Source organism: Salmo salar, chromosome 09, assembly GCF_965601325.2.
Source record: "Salmo salar chromosome 09, fSalSal1, whole genome shotgun sequence".
Classification (NCBI taxonomy): Eukaryota; Metazoa; Chordata; class Actinopteri; order Salmoniformes; family Salmonidae; genus Salmo; species Salmo salar.
The window spans coordinates 87,092,162-87,118,661 of record NC_138299.1 but is presented as its reverse complement, the minus strand read 5'-3'; the positions used below and the strand labels follow the sequence as shown (position 1 = coordinate 87,118,661).

The window sequence follows — 26,500 nt, the reverse complement described above, 5'->3', positions numbered from 1 at the left end:
GAAGATGATGCAGGGCTATAAAAGTGTAGCTGCGTGTAGTGGCAGAAGAATTGAACTTGGGCACTCAGAAGAGGACCAAGCTACAACAGGTGAAAAAGAAGTTTCAGCTGCGCAAAGACGGCTACTATGGAGCGCAAACCTGAGATGTATTACGAGACTGAGAGAAGGTGAAGAGATACGATAAAATGATAAGAAATGAAAGCGGTCTGACGAACGGTTCTTCAGTGGCCCCCAACGACACTACCCTGAATCGCCCTCCATGGGTTGCGACAACTTTGGGATGCTTTCTGATTTTCACCATTGTCGTTGATATTTTGGGCAACCTCTTGGTCATTATCTCCGTGTACAGAAACAAAAAACTCAGAAACGCAGGTAAGTCAAAGTAGCCTAACCCAATAAAACGTATGTATTTTGAAAAGCATACTGCCATTTGCTGTAGTCTTTTACAACAAAATGAAACGTATTTCTCTATCTTCATTTCTTAGTTGTATCATCCTGTTGCAGGAGAACTTTCCTGTAATGCAGGAAATTAAAAACTTGTAGTGTATTTAAGGTTTAAAAAGGCTTCTGAAGTTGGTCATTTCCACTTTGATATTTCAGACATGATTTTCTCTTACGAAAAATGTAGCAACCCCAACAAAAAAGTAAATTCATTATAATTCACATAACTCACACTTCCTGTTGCTGCAGGATTATTTTCTTGCTTTAGCAAACTGGCTCAAATTAAGATCCTACATCTGTATTCTGCATAAGTACAAGCCACCGAGATGTTCTGTGGAGATAGATGAGAGCATGAGAGCCCTGGGCATAAGCGACATAGGCGGTCGCAGAGGGCCCTCGACAGACCCTGACTTAGGAATTCAGTCCGGGTCTGTTGAACTGTTGAGCGTTAGAATAGTAGAATACACAAGGTGCAATTTCATCAGCAGTGTTCCTCTTGTTATGTCAGTCACTGACAGTCACTCAATTAGCCCATGTCAACAAAAATTAGATTGGTAAATTAGTCTACCCAGCTATCTAAACTTGTAGAAATCATGGCAGAATTTCTGACCGGGCCCGGTCTTCCTTTACATTCTAAAATTAATTTCCTGCAATGCTACACATTTTACAATGGGGTGTAGAGAAAATGTTGCAGTTTTAATGCAACTTTTCTCAAATTCTATACATTTTGCCATGGCTTATGCCATGTTAATATGATATCTGATTCAGAGTGACCTTTCATTCTAACCTCATTCTGTTCAGCATCACATAGTAGATCTATCCTCATTACTGTAACCTCATTCTGTTCAGCATCACATAGTAGATCTATCCTCATTACTGTAACCTCATTCTGTTCAGCATCACAGAGTAGATCTATCCTCGTTACTGTAACCTCATTCTGTTCAGCATCACAGAGTAGATCTATCCTCATTACTGTAACCTCATTCTGTTCAGCATCACATAGTAGATCTATCCTCATTACTGTAACCTCATTCTGTTCAGCATCACAGAGTAGATCTATCCTCATTACTGTAACCTCATTCTGTTCAGCATCACAGAGTAGATCTATCCTCGTTACTGTAACCTCATTCTGTTCAGCATCACAGAGTAGATCTATCCTCGTTACTGTAACCTCATTCTGTTCAGCATCACATAGTAGATCTATCCTCATTACTGTAACCTCATTCTGTTCAGCATCACATAGTAGATCTATCCTCGTTACTGTAACCTCATTCTGTTCAGCATCACATAGTAGATCTATCCTCGTTACTGTAACCTCATTCTGTTCAGCATCACAGAGTAGATCTATCCTCATTACTGTAACCTCATTCTGTTCAGCATCACATAGTAGATCTATCCTCATTACTGTAACCTCATTCTGTTCAGCATCACAGAGTAGATCTATCCTCATTACTGTAACCTCATTCTGTTCAGCATCACAGAGTAGATCTATCCTCGTTACTGTAACCTCATTCTGTTCAGCATCACAGAGTAGATCTATCCTCGTTACTGTAACCTCATTCTGTTCAGCATCACAGAGTAGATCTATCCTCGTTACTGTAACCTCATTCTGTTCAGCATCACAGAGTAGATCTATCCTCGTTACTGTAACCTCATTCTGTTCAGCATCACAGAGTAGATCTATCCTCATGTTTTAAATATTTTTATTTATTGAACTAGGCAAGTCAGTTAAGAACAAATTCTTATTTATAATGACGGCCTACCCTGGCCAAACCCGGACGACGCTGGGCCAATTGTGCACCGCCCTATGGGACTCAATCACAGCCAGATGTGATGCAGCCTAGATTCGAACCAGGTACTGCAGTGACGCCTCTTGCACTGAGATGCAGTGTCTTAGACCACTGTGCCTCTCGGGAGCCCGATGTTCTGTGATGTTCAACATCACAGAGAAAATCTATCATCATTACTGTAACCTCATTCTGTTCAGCATCACAGAGTAGATCTATCCTCATTACTGTAACCTCATTCTGTTCAACATCACAGAGAAAATCTATCCTCATTACTTTCACCTTATTCTGTTCAGCTTCACAGAGTAGATCTATCCTCATTACTGTAACCTCATTCTGTTCAGCTTCACAGAGAAAATCTATCCTCATTACTGTCACCTTAATCTGTTCAGCATCACAGACAATGTTCCCTCCAAAAAATGTTGGTACTGAGAAATGTTAGGTCTGCTGAGCGCGAACTTGAACCTTGTGAAAATTCTGTGCAACTTTCAGCATGCGTTTACTTTGAACACTGAAACTGTACCCGCTTTAAATTACAGTTTGAACAGTAGTCAAGTAGGCTACTGTAGCTATTTTATCATAATGTTGGCCTACCTGTAGTCCTACCAGCGTGGCTGGTAGGCCTACAATGGCGAAAATGCATCCCATAACATTTTAACATGTAAATAGCTGTAATATCATTCAGGTAACATTCCATGAGACCTTTGCAAAAAAAATTATACAGGGCTTGAGATTAACCTGTTTTCCACTTGTTCTTCAGATAAGGAGGTTACTGAAAATGTTGTTCTGTTGTTTGATGCAAGAAACCACTTTACAAAATAAAATGCATTATTATTCCCATACCATTATTACAGAGAATCAGAGAAATTATGCTACCCTCTGCCTATTGGCTACTTAGCTTATTCAAGCCTTTCTCAAAATACAGCACTGCCCCTTTAAGACAAAAAACCCCCTCTTTACCTGACTCGCTTTTCAAAGATGTCTAGAAGTGTACATGTTTTGTGCTCTTGAAGGAGCAATCACTCCCCCATTGCTGATTACAAATTATCTATAACTGGGCTAATAACTCACTATCTAGCAAAGGATATGAACAAATGTGCACACCTGGCTACATGCAGCTCTTATGCTTATGCTGTAAACACAGTCCAGTTCAAAGTGAATGGCCACAGATCCATATATGGCAATGGTCTATTTGCATATATGCCTCCTGCAGCTTTGATTGGTTATGGCATTTTGTTTTGGTATGTTGCATTGAAAGTGGCTAATATTGCGTTGAATCGATCACAATTCCCACAGTAAAAGGAAACATTGATAGTGTTAACTAATGGGGAAAACTCTAGAAAGTTAAGTGAAGTTCAACCTCATGATTCTCTGTGCAGGCTGATATTTCTTCTGTGCGGCAGTCCCGGGGGAGCTGTGCGCCCGTGTGCGCAGCTTAGAGGAAACATTGATCACAGAGTAGATTTATCCTCATTACTGTAACCTTATTCTGTTGTACATCACAGAGAAGATATGAATAATGTGTGAAACAGGCTAGCTGCTGTGTACGGTCACACTGCATTATACAGAGAGGTGTGTGTTGTTGTGGAGGCTCAAGCTGCAACTTAATGATCCTCTAGATTAAAAATCACTTTACAAAAGAGCAACATTGACTGGTATTGGTGCAGGTACTGTAGTGCTGTAAGTGTCATGATTAGGGTTGCAGAATTCTGAGAACTTTCAATAGATTCCCTGGTTTTCCAGAAATCTTGGTTGGGGGATTTCTGGTAAACCAGGTCATTTATTGAAAGTTCCTGGAAGATTGCAACCCTAATTGTACAACCAACATTTATTCTGTAGAGCTGCTGTTATTTTATTCCATGCAGTCCTTTTCATTTGAGTTAACCTTCATTGATGGAACCTTAGGTTACCACATGAGCGGAACACAATCATATTGCTGCTTAAGCCACTATTTTTAGCAGCAGCAGGTAATTGGCTCCTTATCAAACAGATCAATAAAATCTAAATGTATTGGTCGCGTACACATGTTATTGCAGGGGCAGCGAAATGTTTATGTTTCTAGCTCCAACAGTCAGCAATATCTAGCAGTACAATAACAACACACACAATACCAAAAAGAAAAAGGGGTAAAGACCTCCGAACGAACAACATCGTAACAAGCAGCACGGACCCAGCCCATAGTTTCTCTTGTGTCATGTTCGTGGAGGGGTTCTCGCTGGTGCTACTACCAAACCTTCAGGTACCCCCCTCCTCTGCCAGTTAGACAGGATGGCTTCGTGTTGATAATTGTCTGGCCTGGGGAATCACCTTTGTTACAAAGTAGAGTCACAGTTGAATCTATAAATGTATTCATATTGCATTCTTTAATCTGCACCAAAGGGAGTAATGGCAGCCACCAGATTATTCATGAATGCTTTATAACATAACGTTAAGATATAAATATAGTCACTTTATGGTTTATTTATTTAGGAGAATATACAGTATATGTGCATAATGCATTCTAGAGCCTACATGTTGTTAACTCTGACTGTGACTCCTGGACACTGAGTGGACAAAACATTAGAAACACCGGCTCTCTCCATGACATAGACTGACCAGGTGAGTCAAGTTGAATGCTATGATCCCTAATATTTATGCAACCAAAGCTTACACAGTACTTAACTCCACTGAATATTAATTGTTTCCAATTACCATAAAGTTAAGTGCTTAAATATAACGTACTGATAAGCACGGAGCAAATTGAATTGCCCTTTTAAAGTCAGCTAAATATTTTCTGATATTGTAAAAATTATTGTCAGAAATTTTAGAAGTGTTTGTCAATTTAGTGCAGGAGGGAGTGCAGTAGTAGCCTCATGTTTTTAAACAACTTTGCTTTGGAAATTAAATGATTGCAAATGTCTTCCCTGTGGCTCAGTTGGTAGAGCATGGTGTTTGCAACGCCAGGGTTGTGGGTTCGATTCCCACGGGGGGCCAGTACAAAAAAAAATATATATTAATAAATGTATGAAATGTATGCATTCACTACTGTAAGTCGCTCTGGATAAGAGCGTCTGCTAAATGACTAAAATGTAAATGTCTCTCCCCCACACCTCTCTCTCTCTCTCTCCTCCACCTCTCTCTCTCTCCTCCACATCTCTCTCCCCCACGTCTCTCTCCTCCACGTCTCTCTCTCTCCCCCACGTCTCTCTCTCTCTCTCCTCCACGTCTCTCTCGTCTCTCTCTCCTCCACGTCTCTCTCTCTCCTCCACGTCTCTCTCCCTTCTCCACGTCTCTCCCCCACTCCTCTCTCTCTCTCCCCCACGCCTCTCTCTCTCCCCCACGCCTCTCTCTCTCTCCCCCACGTCTCTCTCTCTCTCCCCCACGTCTCTCTCTCTCCCCCACGCCTCTCTCTCTCCCCCACTCCTCTCTCTCTCTCCCCCACGCCTCTCTCTCTCTCCCCCACGTCTCTCTCTCTCCTCCACGTCTCTCTCTCTCTCCTCCACCTCTCTCCTCCACGCCTCTCTCCCTCCTCCACGTCTCTCTCCCTTCCCCACGTCTCTCTCTCTCCTCCACGCCTCTCTCTCCCCCACGTCTCTCTCTCTCCCCCACGTCTCTCTCTCTCCTCCACGTCTCTCTCCCTCCCCCACGCCTCTCTCTCTCTCCTCCACGTCTCTCTCCCTCCCCCACGTCTCTCTCTCTCCCCCACGTCTCTCTCTCTCCCCCACGTCTCTCTCTCTCTCCCCCACGCCTCTCTCTCTCTCCTCCACGTCTCTCTCTCCTCCCCCACGTCTCTCTCCCTCCCCCACGTGCCTCTCTCTCTCCCCCACGTGCCTCTCTCTCTCCCCCACGTCTCTCTCCTCCACGTCTCTCTCCCTTCCCCACGTCTCTCTCTCTCCTCCACGCCTCTCTCTCTCCCCCACGTCTCTCTCTCTCTCCTCCACGTCTCTCTCTCTCCCCCACGCCTCTCTCTCTCTCCTCCACGTCTCTCTCTCTCTCCTCCACGTCTCTCTCCTCCACGTCTCTCTCTCTCCTCCACGTCTCTCTCTCTCTCCTCCACGTCTCTCTCTCTCCTCCACGTCTCTCTCTCTCCCCCACGTCTCTCTCTCTCCTCCACGTCTCTCTCCCTTCCCCACGTCTCTCTCTCTCTCCCCCACGTCTCTCTCTCTCCTCCACGTCTCTCTCTCTCCTCCACGTCTCTCTCCCTTCCCCACGTCTCTCTCTCTCTCCTCCTCTCTCCCCCACGTCTCTCTCCTCCCCACGTCTCTCTCCCTCCCCCACGCCTCTCTCTCTCTCCTCCACGTCTCTCTCTCCTCCCCCACGTCTCTCTCTCTCCCCCACGTCTCTCTCTCTCCCCCACGTCTCTCTCTCTCTCCCCCACGCCTCTCTCTCTCTCCTCCCAGTCTCTCTCTCTCTCCTCCACGTCTCTCTCCCTCCCCCACGTCTCTCTCTCCCCCACGTCTCTCTCCCCCCCACGTCTCTCTCCTCTCCACGTCTCTCTCCTCCCCACGTCTCTCTCTCTCCTCCACGCTCTCTCCCCCCCACGTCTCTCTCTCTCTCCTCCACGTCTCTCTCTCTCCCCCACGCTCTCTCTCTCTCCTCCACGTCTCTCTCTCTCTCCTCCACGTCTCTCTCCTCCCACGTCTCTCTCTCTCCTCCACGTCTCTCTCTCTCTCCTCCACGTCTCTCTCTCTCCTCCACGTCTCTCTCTCTCTCCTCCACGTCTCTCTCTCTCTCCCCCACGTCTCTCTCTCTCTCCTCCACGTCTCTCTCTCTCCCCCACGTCTCTCTCTCTCTCCTCCACGTCTCTCTCTCTCTCCTCCACGTCTCTCTCTCTCTCCTCCACGTCTCTCTCTCTCCTCCACGTCTCTCTCTCTCTCCTCCACGTCTCTCTCTCTCCTCCACGTCTCTCTCCTCCACGTCTCTCTCTCTCCTCCACGTCTCTCTCTCTCTCCTCCACGTCTCTCTCTCTCCTCCACGTCTCTCTCTCTCCCCCACGTCTCTCTCTCTCCCCCACGTCTCTCTCTCTCTCCTCCACGTCTCTCTCTCTCCTCCACGTCTCTCTCTCTCTCCTCCACGTCTCTCTCCCTTCCCCACGTCTCTCTCTCTCTCCCCCACGTCTCTCTCTCTCCTCCACGTCTCTCTCTCTCCTCCACGTCTCTCTCCCTTCCCCACGTCTCTCTCTCTCTCCTCCACGTCTCTCTCTCTCCTCCACGTCTCTCTCTCTCTCCTCCACGTCTCTCTCTCTCCTCCACGTCTCTCTCTCTCCCCCACGTCTCTCTCTCTCTCCTCCACGTCTCTCTCTCTCTCCTCCACGTCTCTCTCTCTCTCCTCCACGTCTCTCTCTCTCCTCCACGTCTCTCTCTCTCTCCTCCACGTCTCTCTCTCTCTCCTCCACGTCTCTCTCTCTCTCCTCCACGTCTCTCTCTCTCCCCCACGTCTCTCTCTCTCTCCTCCACGTCTCTCTCTCTCTCCTCCACGTCTCTCTCTCTCTCCTCCACGTCTCTCTCTCTCCTCCACGTCTCTCTCTCTCTCCTCCACGTCTCTCTCTCTCCTCCACGTCTCTCTCTCTCCCCCACGTCTCTCTCTCTCCCCCACGCCTCTCTCTCTCTCCCCCACTCCTCTCTCTCTCTCCCCCACGCCTCTCTCTCTCTCCTCCACGTCTCTCTCTCTCTCCTCCACGTCTCTCTCTCTCCCCCACGTCTCTCTCTCTCTCCTCCACGTCTCTCTCTCCTCCACGTCTCTCTCTCTCCTCCACGTCTCTCTCTCTCTCCTCCACGTCTCTCTCTCTCCTCCACGTCTCTCTCTCTCTCCTCCACGTCTCTCTCTCTCTCCTCCACGTCTCTCTCTCTCCTCCACGTCTCTCTCTCTCTCCTCCACGTCTCTCTCTCTCCTCCACGTCTCTCTCTCTCTCCTCCACGTCTCTCTCTCTCCTCCACGTCTCTCTCTCTCTCCTCCACGTCTCTCTCTCTCTCCTCCACGTCTCTCTCTCTCTCCTCCACGTCTCTCTCTCTCCTCCACGTCTCTCTCTCTCTCCTCCACGTCTCTCTCTCCTCCACGTCTCTCTCTCTCTCCTCCACGTCTCTCTCTCTCCTCCACGTCTCTCTCTCTCTCCTCCACGTCTCTCTCTCTCCTCCACGTCTCTCTCTCTCTCCTCCACGTCTCTCTCTCTCTCCTCCACGTCTCTCTCTCTCCTCCACGTCTCTCTCTCTCTCCTCCACTTCTCTCTCCCTCCCCCACGTCTCTCTCTCTCTCCTCCACGTCTCTCTCTCCCCCACGTCTCTTTCTCTCCTCCACGTCTCTCTCTCTCCTCCACGTCTCTCTCTCTCTCCTCCACGTCTCTCTCTCTCCTCCACGTCTCTCTCTCTCTCCTCCACGTCTCTCTCCCTTCCCCACGTCTCTCCCTCTCTCCCCCACGCCTCTCTCTCTCCCCCACGTCTCTCCCTCTCTCCCCCACGCCTCTCTCCCTCCCCCCACACCTTGATCTCTCTCCCCACGCCTCGCTCTCTCTCCCCATGCCTCGCTCTCTCTCCCTATGCCTCCCTCTCTCTCTCCCTCTCTCTCCCCCACGCCTCGCTCTCTCTCCCAATGCCTCCCTCTCTCTCTCCCTCTCTCTCCCCCACGCCTCGCTCTCTCTCCCAATGCCTCCCTCTCTCTCTCCCTCTCTCTGCCTCCCACGCCTCGCTCTCTCTCTGCCTCCCACGCCTCTCTCTCTCTCTCCCCACGCCTCGCTCTCTTTCCCCACACCTTGGTCTCTCTCCCCACACCTCGCTCTCTCTCCCCACGCCTCTCTCTCCCTCTCTCTCCCCCATGCCTCGCTCTCTCTCTGTCTCCCATGCCTCTCTCTCTCCCCCCACGCCTCGCTCTGTCTCCCCCACGCCACTCTCTCTCTCCCCCCACGCCTCTCTCTCCCCCCACGCCTCGCACTGTCTCCCCCACGCTGCTCTTTCTCCCCCCGTTGCCTCTCTCTCCCCACACGCCTCGCTCTCTCTCCCCCAACGCCTCTGTCTCTCTCCCCCGTTGCCTCTCTCTCCCCCCACGCCTCTCTCTCTCTCCCCCACGCCTCTCTCTCTTTCTGTCTCCCACACCTCGCTCTATCCCCCACGCCTCTGTCTCTGCCATGCCTCGCTCTCTCTCTCTCTCTCTCTGTCTCTGTCTCTCTCCCACGCATCACTCTCTCTCTGTCTCCCTCTCTCTCCCATGCCTCGCTCTCTCTCTCTGTCTCTCTCCCTTTCTCCTCCACGCCTTGCTCTCGCTCTCTGTCTGTCTCTCTCCCTCACTCTCTCAATCTATCGCCCTCTCCTTTTTCTGTCTCTGTCTGTCTGTCTCTCTATCACTCTCTCTCTGTCTCCCATGCCTCTCTCTCTTTTTCTCTTTCTCTTTCACTCTCCCTCTCTCTTTCCAGCCCCCCCCCCCCCCCCCCCCCACACACACACACACACACATACACACTGTCTGAGTATCTCTCTTTCAGATTCCAACTGCTGACTCATGTTTGGACATATAAATACTGTAAATCTACCAAAGAAAGGGCTGTTAATTGCTCACCTGAATATATGCAGTTTAAGGAACAAAATTCATGAAATATGCTGTCTAGTGCAGTCAAACAATATTCATATATTGGCAATATAAGAGACTCACTTGGACTCTTCTTTTGAGGATGCTGAGATCTCTATACGTGGATACAATATGTTCAGGAGGGACAGAAATAGATATGGTGGTGGAGTTGCAGTTTACATCCAGAATCATATTCCAGCAAAACAACGTAAGGACTTAATGTTGAATGGATTAGAGGCACTATGGGTACAGGTGTATTTACCACATTTAAAACCTTTACTAGTTGGTTACTGCTATAGGCCACCTAGTGCTGATGTCAAATATCTTGATGGAATTTGTGAAATGTTGGATAAGGTATCTGATGAAAATAGGGAAATATATTTTTGGGGAGATATGAATATGGATTTTTTTAACACCAACTGTCCAATGAGAAATAAACGTATTTCTGTTGCCAACGTATATAACCTGACCCAAGTTGTGACATTACCAACCAGAACGTTCACAAATAGGTCCGGTTTCACATCATCAACTTGTATTGATCACATTTTTACTAACATGGCTGAACATTGTTCAAAAGCTGCATAAGTGGCACTAGGTTGTAGTGACCATAACTTGGTTGCACTCACTAGGAAAACTAAAATACCAAAGGCTGGCCCTAAGGTAATCTACCGAAGGTCCTACAGAGGGTTCAATCAGGACTCAATCACTAGGAAAAATAAATACCAAAGGCTGGCCCTAAGGTAATCTACCGAAGGTCCTACAGAGGGTTCAATCAGGACTCACTCACTAGGAAAACTAAATACCAAAGGCTGGCCCTAAGGTAATCTACCCAAGGTCCTACAGAGGGTTCAATCAGGACTCATTTGTGGATGAGATTAAGAATGTGAAATGGTTAAAAGTGTGTAGTAAGGATGATCCTGAAATGTCACTAAGTTTGTTTAAAAATGTATGATGTGAAGGGTGATGAAAAGAACTGTGGAGAACATTGAACGTGATTATGGGTAGGAATTCGAACATGTTCGGCTCTTTTGTTGAATCAGAGGCTATATTTTTTACAAAATCAAACGACATCGCAAACTACTTTAATTAATATTTTACAGGCAAAGTGGACAAGTCCAGGAATGCTATGATTCCAACTGATGGCTCCATGTCATATACCCTTATAAAAGATTGTATCATGAAGGAGCAATGCATGTTTGAATTTCACCAAGTAGAAAGGGAAGAGGTAGAAAGGATGCTGCTGTCTCTTTCGGATGACAAGTCACCTGGTACAGATAATCTTGACGCCAAATTGCTTACAGTTACAGCTAACCAAATATCCATATTTTTAATAAATGCTTGATGTATGGGGTGTGCCCAGAAGTCTGGAAAGAGTCAAAGGTTATTCCACTACCTAAGAATAAAAAATCTGCATTCACTGGTCCTAATAGTTGTCCTATAAACTTGCTGCCTGTGTTAAGAAAATTATTGGAAAAGATTTTATCTGTACAAATCAATGATTATTTCTCATGTAATGGTCTGATAACGGGTTTCCAGCATGCATACAAAGAAGGGCATTCTACGAGTACGGCCTTATCACAAATGACAGATGATTGGTTAAAGAGTATGGATGACAGGAAGTTAGTTGGTGCTGTGTTGCTAGATTTCAGTGCTGCTTTTGATGTAAATGATCATAAACTGTGACTAGATAAACTAAAACGTTATGGTTTTAAGTCTGCAGCTCTATTCTGGATGGAAATCTATCCAGGAGAAGGCAAAAAGTGTTCTTTAATGGTAGCTTTTCAAAAAGTAAAGATATACGCTGTGATGTTCCTCAAGGAAGCTGCCTAGGCCCACTTCTCTACTCTATCTTTACTAATGATTTACCTTCAGTAATGAACAAAGCAAGAGTGGTAATGTATGCTGATGACTCTACAATGTATAGCGCAGCATCCGAATTTAATGCGCTAAAAGATGAACTGAGTAGTGAACTAAGAATGGTGTCTGAGTGGGTTGATATGAACAAATTGGTGTTGAACATTTCTAAAACTAAATGTATTGTATTTGGTTGAAGATATATGATTGCTGATGATCCCCAGTTGAATGTGTAGATGAATAGAATGCATGTAGAGTAAGTGAAAAAAACAAAACTACAAGGTGTCATGTTGGAAGCAGCTTTATCATGGTCAGAACACATAGATAATATTGTTATTAAGATGGGTAAGGGAATTACTGTTACAAGAAAATGTTCAGAGTATGTAACATCTAGCACTCTGAATCAGATGATTCAATCCCTGGTCCTATCACACTTAGAGTACTGTCCAGTTATATGGTCAATCCCTGGTCCTATCACACTTAGAGTACTGTCCAGTTATATGGTCAATCCCTGGTCCTATCACACTTAGAGTACTGTCCGGTTATATGGTCAATCCCTGGTCCTATCACACTTAGAGTACTGTCCAGTTATATGGTCAATCCCTGGTCCAATCACACTTAGAGTACTGTCCGGTTATATGGTCAATCCCTGGTCCTATCACACTTAGAGTACTGTCCAGTTATATGGTCAATCCCTGGTCCTATCACACTTAGAGTACTGTCCAGTTATATGGTCAATCCCTGGTCCTATCACACTTAGAGTACTGTCCAGTTATATGGTCATCTGCATCAAAGAAATATATAAAAAAGCTCAAAATCGCCCAAAACAGGGCTGCCAGATTAGCACTTCATTGCTCTATCCGTATAAAGGTTAAATTAAAAAATAAACATGCATAACCACCAAACCAGACAGGTAAATTCAGGGCATCTAAGACAACCCAAGCCAAGGACAAATCATCTTAAATCTACAGTTTTATATAGAGCCATAGCTGAATGGAACTCTTTACCAATCCATATTTCTCAGGCAAAAAGTAAATCCACCATCAAGATTATTTTTTTTAAATACATCTAATGAGATAAACCATATGACTGCACAGGAAATAGAAAGTATCAACTGAATGTTAAATGTGTTTCCTGTCAGGTATTTTAATTGTCTGTATTGTCTACTTGTTAAATGTTTGTAAAGTCATCATTTGTAATTGTTTGTAATGTCTTATTAATTGGTGTTGGACCCCAGGAAGATTAGCTAACGTTACGGCATTAGCTAATGGGGATCCTAATAAAAAATCACAAATTCTCTCTCTTTCTCTGCATATGAGCGACAAGGAGTGCTAGAGGTCATTATGGTTTTGTTGTTGTGTCTTTGCATGTATTCCATTGATTCATTCATCGATCCTGTGGCCATGTGACATTAGATCTGGAGGTAAGGTCCAGCAGTATTTCCCATCTGGACAGCTACACTTCATTAACTGAATGAGACCTCATAAGACAATGTTATTTTCTCAGGATTATTAGGCACTATCTTTACTTTGGCCTGTGATGTTTCATTCTAAAGATACACCATATAAGGTAGTTGGTATGTACCGCTATCGTTCTATCTCCACCACCATCTCTTCCTCCAGTATCTACTGTATGTTCTGGGGCCTCCCTCCCCCTACCCACCAACACTCCCATTAGCCTCCTGTTCATTCTGTTTGTCCAGTGTGCTGTGAAACTGTCCCCCTGGTCCACAGAGGAATACATAATGACCAGAGCAGACACTCCCTCCCACTAGACTCAAAACACACACCCTGCCACAGCCACATAATATCTCCAACAAAGCCCCAACCAAGCATGTATTTAGAACCTAATTGCACTCTCATTGTTCCTGAATGACACGCCACAGTTGCTCCGCTCGCTCCCCACGCTGTCTCTTTTTTCTATTAAACAAATTCAGCTCGTGAGACTCTGTATACTGTGCCACCACTGTCTGTTTGCATTAGTCAGCATGGGCTGCTTGGTAAGACTGATCTTAACACACCCTGGGTAACTACAGCGTCACTCTGCCAATAACCAGCGCATCAGCTCACCTCACCCACCGTGCGCTTAGGGAACTAATATGCAGCTTAAGGTTCTGCTGTTCCCATGTACACAGCGCCACAACCAAGGGAGAGACCTTGGAAATGTTACATGTCATTTGAGATCAAGTTAGCAGAACTGAGCATCTGTTTTTTTTTGCACTGAGCAAAACAACAAAACACAAAAGTGTCTGAGTAGAGCAGAGAAAAGTAGAGCAGAGTAGTGTAGAGTAGAGCAGAGAAAAGTAGAGTAGTGTAGTGTAGAGCAGAGAAAAGTAGAGTAGTGTAGAGCAGAATAGAGCAGAGTAGAGCAGAGCAGAGTAGTGTAGAGCAGAGCAGAGCAGAGCAGAGTAGAGTAGAGTAGAGTAGTGTAGAGCAGAGCAGAGAAGAGCAGTGTAGAGTAGAGTAGAGCAGAGTAGTGTAGAGCAGAACAGAGCATAGTAGTGTAGAGTAGAGCAGTGTAGAGTAGAGTAGAGCAGAGTAGTGTAGAGTACAGTAGAGTAGTGTAGAGTGGAGCAGAGTAGTGTGGAGCAGAGCAGAGCGTAGTAGTGTAGAGCAGAGTAGTGTAGAGTAGAGCATAGTAGTGTAGAGCAGAGCAGAGTAGTGTAGAGCAGAGTAGTGTAGAGTAGAGCAGAGCATAGTTGTGTAGAGCAGAGCAGAGCGAAGTAGTGTAGAGCAGAGCAGAGTAGTGTAGAGTAGAGCAGAGCAGAGCGTAGTAGTGTAGAGCAGAGCAGTGTAGTGTAGAGCAGAGCAGAGCAGAGTAGAGCAGAGCAGAGCGGAGTAGTGTAGAGCAGAGTAGTGTAGAGTAGAGCAAAGCATAGTAGTGTAGAGCAGAGCAGAGTAGTGTAGAGCAGAGCAGAGTGGAGTAGTGTAGAGCAGAGCAGAGTAGTATAGAGTAGAGCAGAGAAAAGTAGAGTAGAGCAGACTAGAGCAGAGTATTGTAGAGTTGAGCAGAGTAGTGTAGAGCAGAGCTGAGCAGAGTAGAGTAGAGCAGAGTAATGTAGAGCAGAGCAGAATAGTGTAGAGCAGAGTAGTGTAGAGCAGAACCTAGTAGTGTAGAGCAGAGCAGAATAGTGTAGAGCAGAGTAGTGTAGAGCAGAACATAGTAGTGTAGAGCAGAGCAGAGTAAAGCAGAGTAGAGCAGAGCAGAGCAGTGTAGAGTAGTGTAGAGTAGAGCAGAGTAGTGTAGAGCAGAGTAGTTTAGAGCAGAGCAGAGTAGTGTAGAGTAGAGCATAGTAGTGTAGAGCAGAGCAGAGTAGTGTAGAGCAGAGCAGAGTAGTGTAGAGTAGAGCAGAGCATAGTTGTGTAGAGCAGAGCAGAGCGAAGTAGTGTAGAGCAGAGCAGAGCAAAGCATAGTAGTGTAGAGCAGAGCAGAGTAGTGTAGAGTAGAGCAGAGCACAGTAGTGTAGAGCAGAGTGGAGTAGTGTAGAGCAGAGCAGAGTAGTGTAGAGTGGAGTAGAGCAGAGTAGTGTAGAGTAGAGCAGAGAAAAGTAGAGTAGAGCAGAGTATTGTAGAGTTGAGCAGAGTAGTGTAGAGCAGAGCTGAGCAGAGTAGAGCAGAGTAATGTAGAGCAGAGCAGAATTGTGTAGAGCAGAACATAGTAGTGTAGAGCAGAGTAAAGCAGAGTAGAGCAGAGCAGTGTAGAGTAGTGTAGAGTAGAGCAGAGTAGTGTAGAGCAGAGCAGAGTAGTTTAGAGCAGAGTAGTGTAGAGCAGAGCAGAGTAGTGTAGAGTAGAGCAGAGCACAGTAGTGTAGAGCAGAGCAGAGTGGAGTAGTCTAGAGCAGAGCAGAGTAGTGTAGAGTAGAGCAAAGCATAGTAGTGTAGAGCAGAGCAGAGTAGTGTAGAGCAGAGCAGAGTGGTGTAGAGCAGAGCAGAGTGATGTAGAGCAGAGCAATGTAGAGCAGAGTAGTGTAGAGTAGAGCAGAGCACAGTAGTGTAGAGCAGAGTGGAGTAGTGTAGAGCAGAGTAGTGTAGAGTAGAGCAAAGCATAGTAGTGTAGAGCAGAGCAGAGTAGTGTAGAGTAGAGCAGAGCACAGTAGTGTAGAGCAGAGCAGAGTGGAGTAGTGTAAAGCAGAGTAGTGTAGAGTAGAGCAAAGCATAGTAGTGTAGAGCAGAGCAGAGTAGTGTAGAGTAGAGCAGAGTGGAGTAGTGTAGAGCAGAGCAGAGTGGTGTAGAGCAGAGCAGTGTAGAGCAGAGTAGTGTAGAGTAGAGCTCTTCTCTACTGCTTTCTTCTCTCCCAGTCTCTCTTAGTGGGTCTGATGTGAATTGGGTGCCTGGGACAGTCATATCAACTGAAGCTCACTGCTCATTCAAGGGGAACTCTGTTACACATTACACATCTACAGTTTATGTTAAATAGAGTGGGACTCCAGCTCCACTTGATGTGATTGGAGTGGGACTCCAGCACCAAGCCGCCTCTATGACTGTGGAGGACTTAGAATCCTCGTTTCCATTCCACACTCACATGGCCTGTTGAGCTCTCTGTCAAACTGTTGCATCTTATTCGGTATGATTAGTATAGATTATCATTTCTGTCCCACTACTATTGATTTCTTATTATTGTTCCTGTTATTTTATGCAAATTGACCAAAAAACGTATAATGACTTTAATCTATGAAGTATCTTGTCTCCGCAGTACAAGAAGAACAAGGAAGTAGTTAAGTACAGTATATGTGATGCATCTGTTAGGGATACAATGCATTATGATTAGTCCGGCAGGCCTGCAGTGTCTTGGGGCCAAAACTGTTGAGGCTAACATGCCGACCAGACTGCTCGCGCGTGTGCATCCATGTGCGTCATTGTGCGCATGTTGATTTTGTCCACCCACACCAGATGTGATCAGGACACGCATGTTGAAATATCAAAACGAACTCTGAACCAATTGTATTAATTTGCGGACAGGTCGAAAAGCATTAAACATTTATGGAAATTTAGCTAGCTAGCTTGCTGTTGCTAGCTAATTTGTCCTGGGATATAAACATTGGATTGTTATTTTACCTGAAATGCACAAGGTCCTCTACTCTGACAATAAATCCACAGATAAAAGGGTAAACCGAGTTTGTTTCTAGTAATCTCTCCTCCTTCTGGCTTCTTCTTCTTTGGACTTTATATGGCGGTTGGCAACCAACTTTAAGGTGCATTACCACTACCAACTGGACTGGAGTGTGGACCTCGCTTCATCTTTCAATCACCCACGTGGGTATATGCTCCTAAAACCCACTGAGAAGATGGCATGTTGGTATATGCTCCTAAAAACCAATGAGGAGATGGGAGAGGCGGGACTTGCAGCGAGGCAAGCGTCACAAAAAGAACCAAGTTCTATTTTAGTGCCTGGCTACGCAGATGCTCGGTGACGTGCGCGGGCAGTGTGGGTGCAATGATTGAACATGTACAGAACCAGTCAAAAGTTTGGACACACCTACTCATTCAAGGGTTTTTCTTTATTTTTACTATTTTCTATGTTGTAGAATAATAGTGAAGACATCAAAACTATGAAATAACACATATGGAATCATGTAGTAACCAACCTTCCAGAAGGACAACCATCTCTGAAGCACTCCACCAATCAGGCCTTTATGGTAGAGTGGCCAGACAGAAGACACTCCTCAGTAAAAGGAACATGACAGCCAGTTTGGAGTTTGCCAAAAGGCACCTAAAGGACTCTCAGACCATGAGAAACTAGATTCTCTGGTCTGATGAAACCAAGATTGAACTCTTTGGCATGGATGCCAAGCGGTAGGTCTGGAGGAAACCTGGCACCATCCCAAAGGTGAAGCATGGTGGTGTCAGCATCATGCTGTGGGGATGTTTTTCAGCAGCAGGAACTGGGAGACTAGTCAGGATCGAGGGAAAGATGAACAGAGCAAAGTACAGAGAGTTTTTTTATGAAAACCTGCTCCAGAGCTCTTAGGACCTCAGACTGGGGAGTTGGAAGGTTCACCTTCCGTAAGGACAACAACCCTAAGCACACAGCCAAGACAACGCAGAAGCGGCTTTGGAACAAGTCTCTGAATGTCTTTGAGTGGCCCAGCCAGAGCCTGGACTTGAACCCAATCGAACATTTCTGGAGAGACCTGAAAATAGCTGTGCAGCGACATGCCCCATCCAACCTGACAGAGCTTGAGAGGATCTGCAGAGAAGAATGGGAGAAACCCACCAAATACAGGTGTGCCAAGCTTGTAGCGTCATACCCAAGAAGACTTGAGGCTGTAATCGCTGCCAAAGGTGCTTCAACAAAGTACTGAGTAAAGGTTCTGAATACTTATGTAAATGTAAAATGTATGTTTTCTTTTTTTTATGAATGTGCAAAACTTATGAAAAACTGTTTTTGCTTTGTTATTATGGGTATTCATTTCTTGCAATTCCATCAATTTTGTCATTGGATTTTGTGCTGTGTATGTAAATACTGTTTTCAACATTTCTTAATTTCTTGTTGTTTTTATTTCTATATATTTCTGTTATGTTTGTTTATCCGCATTAAAGCTCAATTTAAATGTAAAGGCAATGATCCCACGTTCGCGGAGACTGCTATCACAGTAAACGCTGCATATGTCGACTTAATCGGAAATTACCATTACATTTTAATGCAGATCTTAAGCGATACTTCCGCGGTACAGATTGAACCCAGCCCTAAGCCTCTCTTTCACTCACTTTCACTGCAGCGTCAAAAAGAGGTTGTCAAATGAGGAAAACTGATCATTAAATCCAAGTTATATCATTTATCATGAAGATGTAAAACATTTAAGGATTCTTTCCAATGTAATGTATCATAAAGACATAAAACATTGAATGATTATTTCCAAAGTAATGTATCATAAAGATATACAATTTTGAATGATTATTTCCCAACAAAACAATCCCTCATGAATTTTAGGGAAAATACATCTAGAATGTCTCCGCAGGAGTTTCGAAGACATCATATTCTGTATCATGCCACTTGTTTTATCATGTTGTACAAATCTTTTGTTATATACTGTATATGTAGCAAAGCAACTGCAGAGTTATAGCATGGTATCTGTTTTCGGCCTGTTGATGTTTGAGAGTATGAGTTTTCTTCATCATGGTAGAGCATGAAGCAGAGATGACCAGTAGTTCCAATTATGAGTGTGTATACACTATATATACAAAAGTATGTGGACACATCTTCAAATTAGTGGATTCGGCTATTTCAGCCACGCCCGTTGCTGACAGGTGTATAAAATAGAGCACACAGCCATGCAATCTCCATAGACAAACATTGGCAATAGAATTGCCTTACTGAAAAGCTCAGTGACTTTCAACGTGGCACTGTCATAGGATGCAACCTTTCCAACAAGTCAGTTCAGGGGTTGATGTTGGGGAGGTTGATGGGTGGTTGATGAGGGGGCTGAGGTGGGGGGATTGATGTGGGGAGGTTGATTTGGGGGGATTGATGTGGGGGAGTTGATGTGGGGGGATTGATGTTGGGGGGTTTTATGTGGGGGTATTGATATGGAGTGGTCGATGTAGCAGGGTTGATGTGGGGCTTGATGTTGGGGGAGTTTATGTGGAGGGGTTGATGTGGGGGGTTGATGAGGGGGCTGAGGTGGGGGTTGATGTGAGGGGTTGATGTGGGGGGTTGATAAGGGGGCTGAGGTGGGGGGTTGATGTTGGGGGGTTTTATGTGGGGGGCTTGATATGGAGTGGTTGATGTAGCAGGGTTGATGTGTGGGGGTGATGTGGGGGAGTTGATGTGGGGGGGTTGATGTGAGGGGGGTGATGTGGGGGGGTTGATGTGGGGCTTGATGTTGGGGGAGTTTATGTGGGGGGGTTGATGTGGGGGGTTGATGAGGGGGCTGAGGTGGGGGTTGACGTGGGGGGGTTGATGTTGGGGGGTTTTATGTGGGGGCTTGATATGGAGTGGTTGATGTAGCAGGGTTGATGTGGGGGGTGATGTGGGAGGATTGATGTGGGGGAGTTGATGTGGGAGGTTGATGTGGAGTGGTAGATGTAGCAGGGTTAATGTGGGGGGATGATGTGAGGGGTTGATGTATTGGTTAATGTGGAGGTTGATGTGGGGGGTTGATGTGGGGGGGTTGATGTGGGGGGGTTGATGAGGGGGCTGAGGTAGGGGGTTGATGTGGGGGTGTTGATGTTGGGGGGTTTTATGTGGGGGGCTGATATGGAGTGGTTGATGAAGCAGGGTTGATGTGGTGGGTGATGTGGGGGAGTTGATGTGGTGGTTAATGTGGAGGTTGATGTAAGGGGTTGATGTGGGGGGTTGATGTGGTGGAGTTGATGTGGGGAGGTTGATGAGGGGGCTGAGGTGGGGGTTGATGTGGAGTGGTAGATGTAGCAGGGTTGATGTGGGGGGGTTGATATGGTGGTTGATGTGGAGGTTGACGTTTGGGGCGTTTATGTGGAGGGGTTGATGTGGGGGGTTGATGTGGGGGCTGAGGTGGGGGGATTGATGTGGGGGGGTTGATGCGGGGGGGTTGATGTTGGGGGGTTTTATGTAGGGGTGTTGATATGGAGTGGTTGATGTAGCAGGGTTGATGTGGGGGGGATGGATGTGGGGGAGTTGATGTGGGGGGCTTGATGTTGGGGGTTGATGTGGGAGGGTTTATTTGGGGGGTTGATGTGTGGGTTGATGTGGTGGGGTTGTTTTGGGGAGGTTGATGTGGGGGTTGATTTGGGGAATTGATTTGGGGGTTGATGTGGGGGCTGATGTTGGGTGTTGATGGGGGGGTTGATGTGGGGGGATTGATGTTGGAGGGGGGATTTGGGGGTTGATGTGGAGGGGTTCATGTGGGCGTTGATGTGGGGGTGTTTATGTGGGGCGCTTGATATGGAGTGGTTGATGTAGCAGGGTTGATGTGTGGTTGATGTAGGGGGGGTGATTTGGGGGGGTTGATGTGGGGACGGTTTATGTAGGGGGGTTGATATGGGGGTTGATATGTGGAGCTTTGATGTCAATGTGGGGGTTGATGTCAGGGGTTGATATGTGAGTTGATGTGGGGGGTTTATTTGGGGGTTGATGTGGGTGTTGATTGGGGAAATTGATATGGGGCTTGATATGTGGAGCTTTGATATCGATATGGGGGTTGACTTGGGGGGGTTGATATGGAGGGGGTTGATGTTGGGGGTTGAGGTGGGGATTGATGTGGGGGTTTATGTGGGGGGCTTGCTGTGGGGTTTGATGGGGGGGTTGATGGGGGGGGGGTTGAAGTGGGATGGTTGATGTGCGTGTTGATGTGGGTGGGTGAATGTGGGGGTTGATGGTGATGCTATAAACATGCACAAATTCACATAGGAAGAGCAATTTTAAAAGCGCAAGGTCTGTCCAACATGCCATGCCTTCATTTGTCATCTTACAGAAATGATATACACATGAGGAGAAAGCTGAAGTACCTATTCTACCTATCCATTGATGTAAATATATCCCCCAACTGATTCCCAGATCGTCCACTAGATGGCAAAAGGTGATCACATGACATTTCTTACCACTAGAAACCAGTGGAGTGGGGTTTGGGTAGTGAGTCAATGTGCCATAATGGCTGAACGAATTTTCAAGCCTGACATATTAAAATTATTTTAGAGATCAGGGCTTTCAAGTTATGGAGTAAAAAAAAAAAAAACAACAGACAGGTGAGGAAACTTCAAACTCCTTTTCCCATTTACTTTTCCAATTGTAAATGATGAGCTAGCTCAGTGGCGCATATGGAGGATGCATGCAAGGTAATGTAGATGGAGAAGGAAATGCATTGCTTTACAATGACCATCAGGGTGGACCCTTTCCAGCATACTAAATGTTTGCACTTTTGGTAACTTGACCTACATTGCACATTCTATGAATATAACCATAGCGCATGATTTATGGCCTTTACGGGGGGGCGGTGGTGGGGAAGAGACTTATGACATTGCCAGCAGTAACATTTGAGTTCGATTTCCAAAAATATGTCATATTCTTATATCATATGTTGTAGGTTGGAGATCTAGTTAGTCCTACCTGAACAAATTAACATTTGTTGTTTTTGAAACCACAATGAATAAGTGGAGTTGTTCAGAGAAGAGACATTCCTGTAAACTGATCACCACAGGCTGGTCACCACAGGCTGGTCACCACAGACTGGTCATAACAGTTCTCAACACTATGAAGACTAGCTAGTACAGTAGCTATATTAAGTAGTAGTTAGTATTCTGCAACAGAGCCAATAGCCTGAGCCAAGACTAGCCAGGGGTATTCAACTCTCTTATTCAACTCTTAGGTCCGGAGCCTGCTGATTTTCTGTTCTACCTGATAATTAATTGCACCCACCTGGTGTCCCAGGTCTAAATCAGTTCCTGATTTGAAGGGAACAATTAAAAAAGGCAGTGGAACTGGCTTCGGGGTCCAGAGTTGAGTTTAAGGGGCCTAGGGCAAAACCTCACATTTTGGGACCTTTTATAAATGTGTTCCCCACAGTGCATCATGGTTCCAAACCATTGCTAACAGAGAGGCACACTGTCCCCCAGGATTAGCATTAATGAGACTAGACATAGCAAAACAAGTTCCAGTCCAGGTCACCAGTGGATAGGTCATAATATGGTGGTGTCCAAAATGGCGCCCTATTCCCTATATAGTGCACTACTTTTGACCAGGGCCCATAGAGAATAGGGTACAGGAAATATGGTGCCATTTATGACATAGCCTAAGACATTTATTTGATCATAATAGCTCAAATGACTAGTGTGTGTGTGTGTGTATGTGTGTGTGTGTGTGTGTGTGTGTGTGTGTGTGTGTGTGTGTGTGTGTGTGTGTGTGTGTGTGTGTGTGTGTGTGTGTGTGTGTGTGTGTGAGCAGGAGATAAACTTTTCCCAGAGATTCAGCACCATGTGTGGTTAAATCCCATCTAAGAGAGAGAGAGAGCAGTAAAGGTCATTCCATTTCAGTCAACCTGTTACCATTGGGGAATATAGACTGGGGAATATAGACTGGGGAATATAATCCATTGATTTGTTTTTTATGTCATTTCAAATCCCTTCAAATCCTAAATGAAAGCGTTGGGAATCAACATGTACTTGTACACAGCTCTTGAAATATCAAAACAGTACTGGTTTCCAGGGGTATAAAATGTTGATCCTTTCAGATAAGGATATTAGGCAGATTAAAAAATACAAATAAACAGAGCGTTCCTTTGTTTTCCAGGCAACGTGTTTGTGGTGAGCCTGGCTGTAGCAGACCTGGTGGTAGCCTTCTACCCCTACCCTCTGGTCCTCTCCTCCATCTTCAACAACGGCTGGAACCTGGGCTTCATTCACTGTCAGGTCAGCGGCTTCCTTATGGGACTCAGCGTCATCGGCTCCATCTTCAATATCACCGGCATCGCAATCAACCGCTACTGCTATATATGTCACAGTCTTAAATACCACAAGCTGTACAGTGACAAGAACTCCCTGTGTTATGTCCTGCTCATCTGGCTGTTGACTGTGGTGGCCCTGGTGCCCAACTTCTTTGTGGGCTCGCTGCAGTACGATCCCAGGGTGTATTCGTGTACGTTCGTCCAGTCGGCCAATTCAGCGTACACCATCGCCGTGGTCTTCTTCCACTTCATCCTGCCCATCATGATCGTCACCTACTGCTACCTGAGGATCTGGATCCTGGTCATCCAGGTGAGGCGGAGGGTGAAGCCCGAGTTCAGGCCTAGGCTCACGCCGCATGACGTGAGGAACTTTGTCACCATGTTTGTGGTGTTCGTCCTGTTTGCTGTGTGCTGGGCACCGCTGAACTTCATCGGACTGGCAGTGGCCGTCAACCCCGCCGCAGTAATACCCATGATTCCAGAGTGGCTGTTCGTGTTCAGCTACTTCATGGCCTACTTCAACAGCTGCCTTAATGCCATCGTCTATGGACTGCTCAACCAGAACTTTCGGAGGGAGTACAAACGGATAGTTGTCTCGCTTTGCACTGTGACGTTGTTGTTCCCTGACAGTTCCAACGACGCTGTGGAGAGAGTCAAGCCATCCCCTTTAATAACCAACAACAACCAAGTGAAGGTAGACTGCGTGTGAGAGGTCATGAAGGGAGCACTGTGAACAAAGACATACTAAAAACACATCTCTGCTGCATCCAGACTGCAGGCTTATTAATGATGTATATGTACTGAACTGAAGCCAATGACTCTAAGAGTGTGTATGCAGTTTTTAAACAGATTTTTCTCAGTCAAGGTGCATTACAGTAGCTGTATGTTCCCCTCTGTTTAAATGTTTACAATAATGAACAATAGATGTATGTATTTATTTTATATTGACAATGGATAGTAATGGCATCATTTCACAGAAAAGAGCTGAAAGGGTTTCTTACGTTATGCTATCTTTACCAGTCTACAGTACTTTATCTGTATCTGTATGAGAAATAACATAGTAATGATTGTTACTTCGGACTATAACATCAAAGTTGTATTACATACCGTAGGTTGCTGATGTAAAGGAAATTCAGAAGCTTGAAAAGCAATATGTTTGTTGTGAAGTGTTTCATATGCACTGTGAAATGTGACACAAACATGATAACATGCACATTCCACAGATGGGCTCGGCTCTAGTCATGACTATATGAAGAATAACTCCAAATAAACCATTGCCATAAGACCAATCGTTTAAATAGTGTTAACACATTGTTTATAACAAAAGTGTTTGCTTGTTTAATTTTAGACTAGTGAAATGTGACTAGTCTGTACTGAAATAAATAAGGAAGTAAATAATATGTGTTGCAGGTGGGTTTCAAGAAGTCAGGGCCAGACGGAATATAAACTGTTAAAACTGACAAAAACTGTCAATCTCCTTACTGTAATTGTCATATATGGCTATCTGAGGTGATGTGCTGTAGATCTGTGTGTAAAAGACATTTAAATTCCAAATCATATATTTTATACTATATATACTTATATGTATAATAGCACTGTACAGTATGTTTCAGTATACATCTATATACTGTGCTATTTCTAAAACAGTATTTATTTAGTCTCAAAAACTAATGACAAAGAATCCTAAGATAAAGGGCAGCTTGAACATCATTGGCATATAAACACAATAAGACTGATATCCATAACTTCTGCAGTGCAGCAGAAATGTTTGATGCTTCAAATACTGGACACATTCCCATACATACATGTTTTATATTGTGACTCATACATTTTGATAATATAGTGTCGTGGCCAAAAGTTTTGAGAATGACACAAATATTAATTTCCACAAAGTCTGCTGCTTCAGTGTCTTTAGATATTTTTGTCAGATGTTACTATGGAATACTGAAGTATAATTACAAGCATTTCATAAGTGTCTAAGGCTTTTATTGACAATTACATGAAGTTGATGCAAAGAGTCAATATTTGCAGTGTTGACCCTTCTTTTTCAAGACCTCTGCAATCCACCCTGGCATGCTGTCAATTAACTTCTGGGCCACATCCTGACTAATGGCAGCCCATTCTTGCATAATCAATGCTTGGAGTTTGTCAGAATTTGTGGGGTTTTGTTTGTCCACCCGCCTCTTGAGGATTGACCACAAGTTCTCAATGGGATTAAGGTCTGGGGAGTTTCCTGGCCATGGACCCAAAATATTGATGTTTTATTCACCGAGCCACTTAGTTATCACTTTTGCTTTATGGAAAGGTGCTCCATCATGCTGGAAAAGGCATTGTTTGTCACCAAACTGTTCCTGGATGGTTGGGAGAAGTTTCTCTCGGAGGATGTGTTGGTACCATTCTTTATTCATGGCTTCAATTCTTAGGCAAAATTGTGAGTGAGCCCACTCTCTTGGCTGAGAAGCAAACTCACACATGAATGGTCTCAGGATCCTTTACTGTTGGCATGACACAGGACTGATGGTAGCGCTCACCTTGTCTTCTCCGGACAAGCTTTTTTCTGGATGCCCCAAACAATCGGAAAGGGGATTCATCAGAGACAATGACTTTACCCCAGTCCTCAGCAGTCCAATCCCTTTACCTTTTGCAGAATATCAGTCTGTCCCTGATATTTTTCCTGGAGAGAAGTGGCTTCTTTGCTGCCCTTCTTGACACCAGGCCATCCTCCAAAAGTCTTTGCCTCACTATGCGTGGAGATGCACTCACACCTGCCTGCTGCCATTCTTGAGCAAGCTCTGTACTGGTGGTGCCCCGATTCCGCAGCTGAATCAATTTGGAGACAGTCCTTGCTGGACTTTCTTGGGCACCCTGAAGCCTTCTTCACAACAATTGATCCGCTCTCCTTGAAGTTCTTGATGATCCGATAAATGGTTGATTTAGATGCAATCATACTGGCAGCAATATCCTTGCCTGTGAAGCCCTTTTTGTGCAAAGCAATGATGACGGCACGTGTTTCCTTGCAGGTAACCATGGATGACAGAGGAAGAACAATGATTCCAAGCACCACCCTCCTTTTGAAGCTTCCAGTCTGTTATTCGAACTCAATCAGCATGACAGAGTGATCTCCAGCCTTGTCCTCGTCAACACTCACACCTGTGTTAACGAGAGAATCATTGACATGATGTCAGCTGGTCCTTTTGTGGCAGGGCTGAAATGCAGTGGAAATGTTTTTGGGGGATTCAGTTCATTTGCATGGCAAAGAGGGACTTTGCAATTAATTGCAATTCATCTGATCACTCTTCATAACATTCTGGAGTATATGCAAATTGCCATCATACAAACTGAGGCAGCAGGCTTTGTGAAAATTAATATTTGTGTCGTTCTCAAAGCTTTTGGCCACGACTGTACACAGCTTGTACAATTCCGTTGTGCTATATTTATAGACAACACATTGCAGTGGTTCTATAGATTGAACTGCTTCCATGCCCACAATTGGTTATTCCTGGATTTTCAGATGAAAAGGTGTTGTAAA

General features: G+C 45.4%; 1 protein-coding gene across 1 annotated transcript; it reads left to right on the top strand.

Annotated features, from left to right (window-relative positions):
• mtnr1ab (melatonin receptor 1A b) lies at positions 1-25,428 on the top strand. The gene is made up of 2 exons (XM_014212815.3): positions 1-372; positions 22,818-25,428. The coding sequence occupies exons 1-2, from the start codon at positions 186-188 to the stop codon at positions 23,678-23,680; spliced, it is 1,050 nt and encodes a 349-aa protein (XP_014068290.1). The 5' UTR covers positions 1-185; the 3' UTR covers positions 23,681-25,428.
• Positions 25,429-26,500: the final 1,072 nt, after the last annotated feature.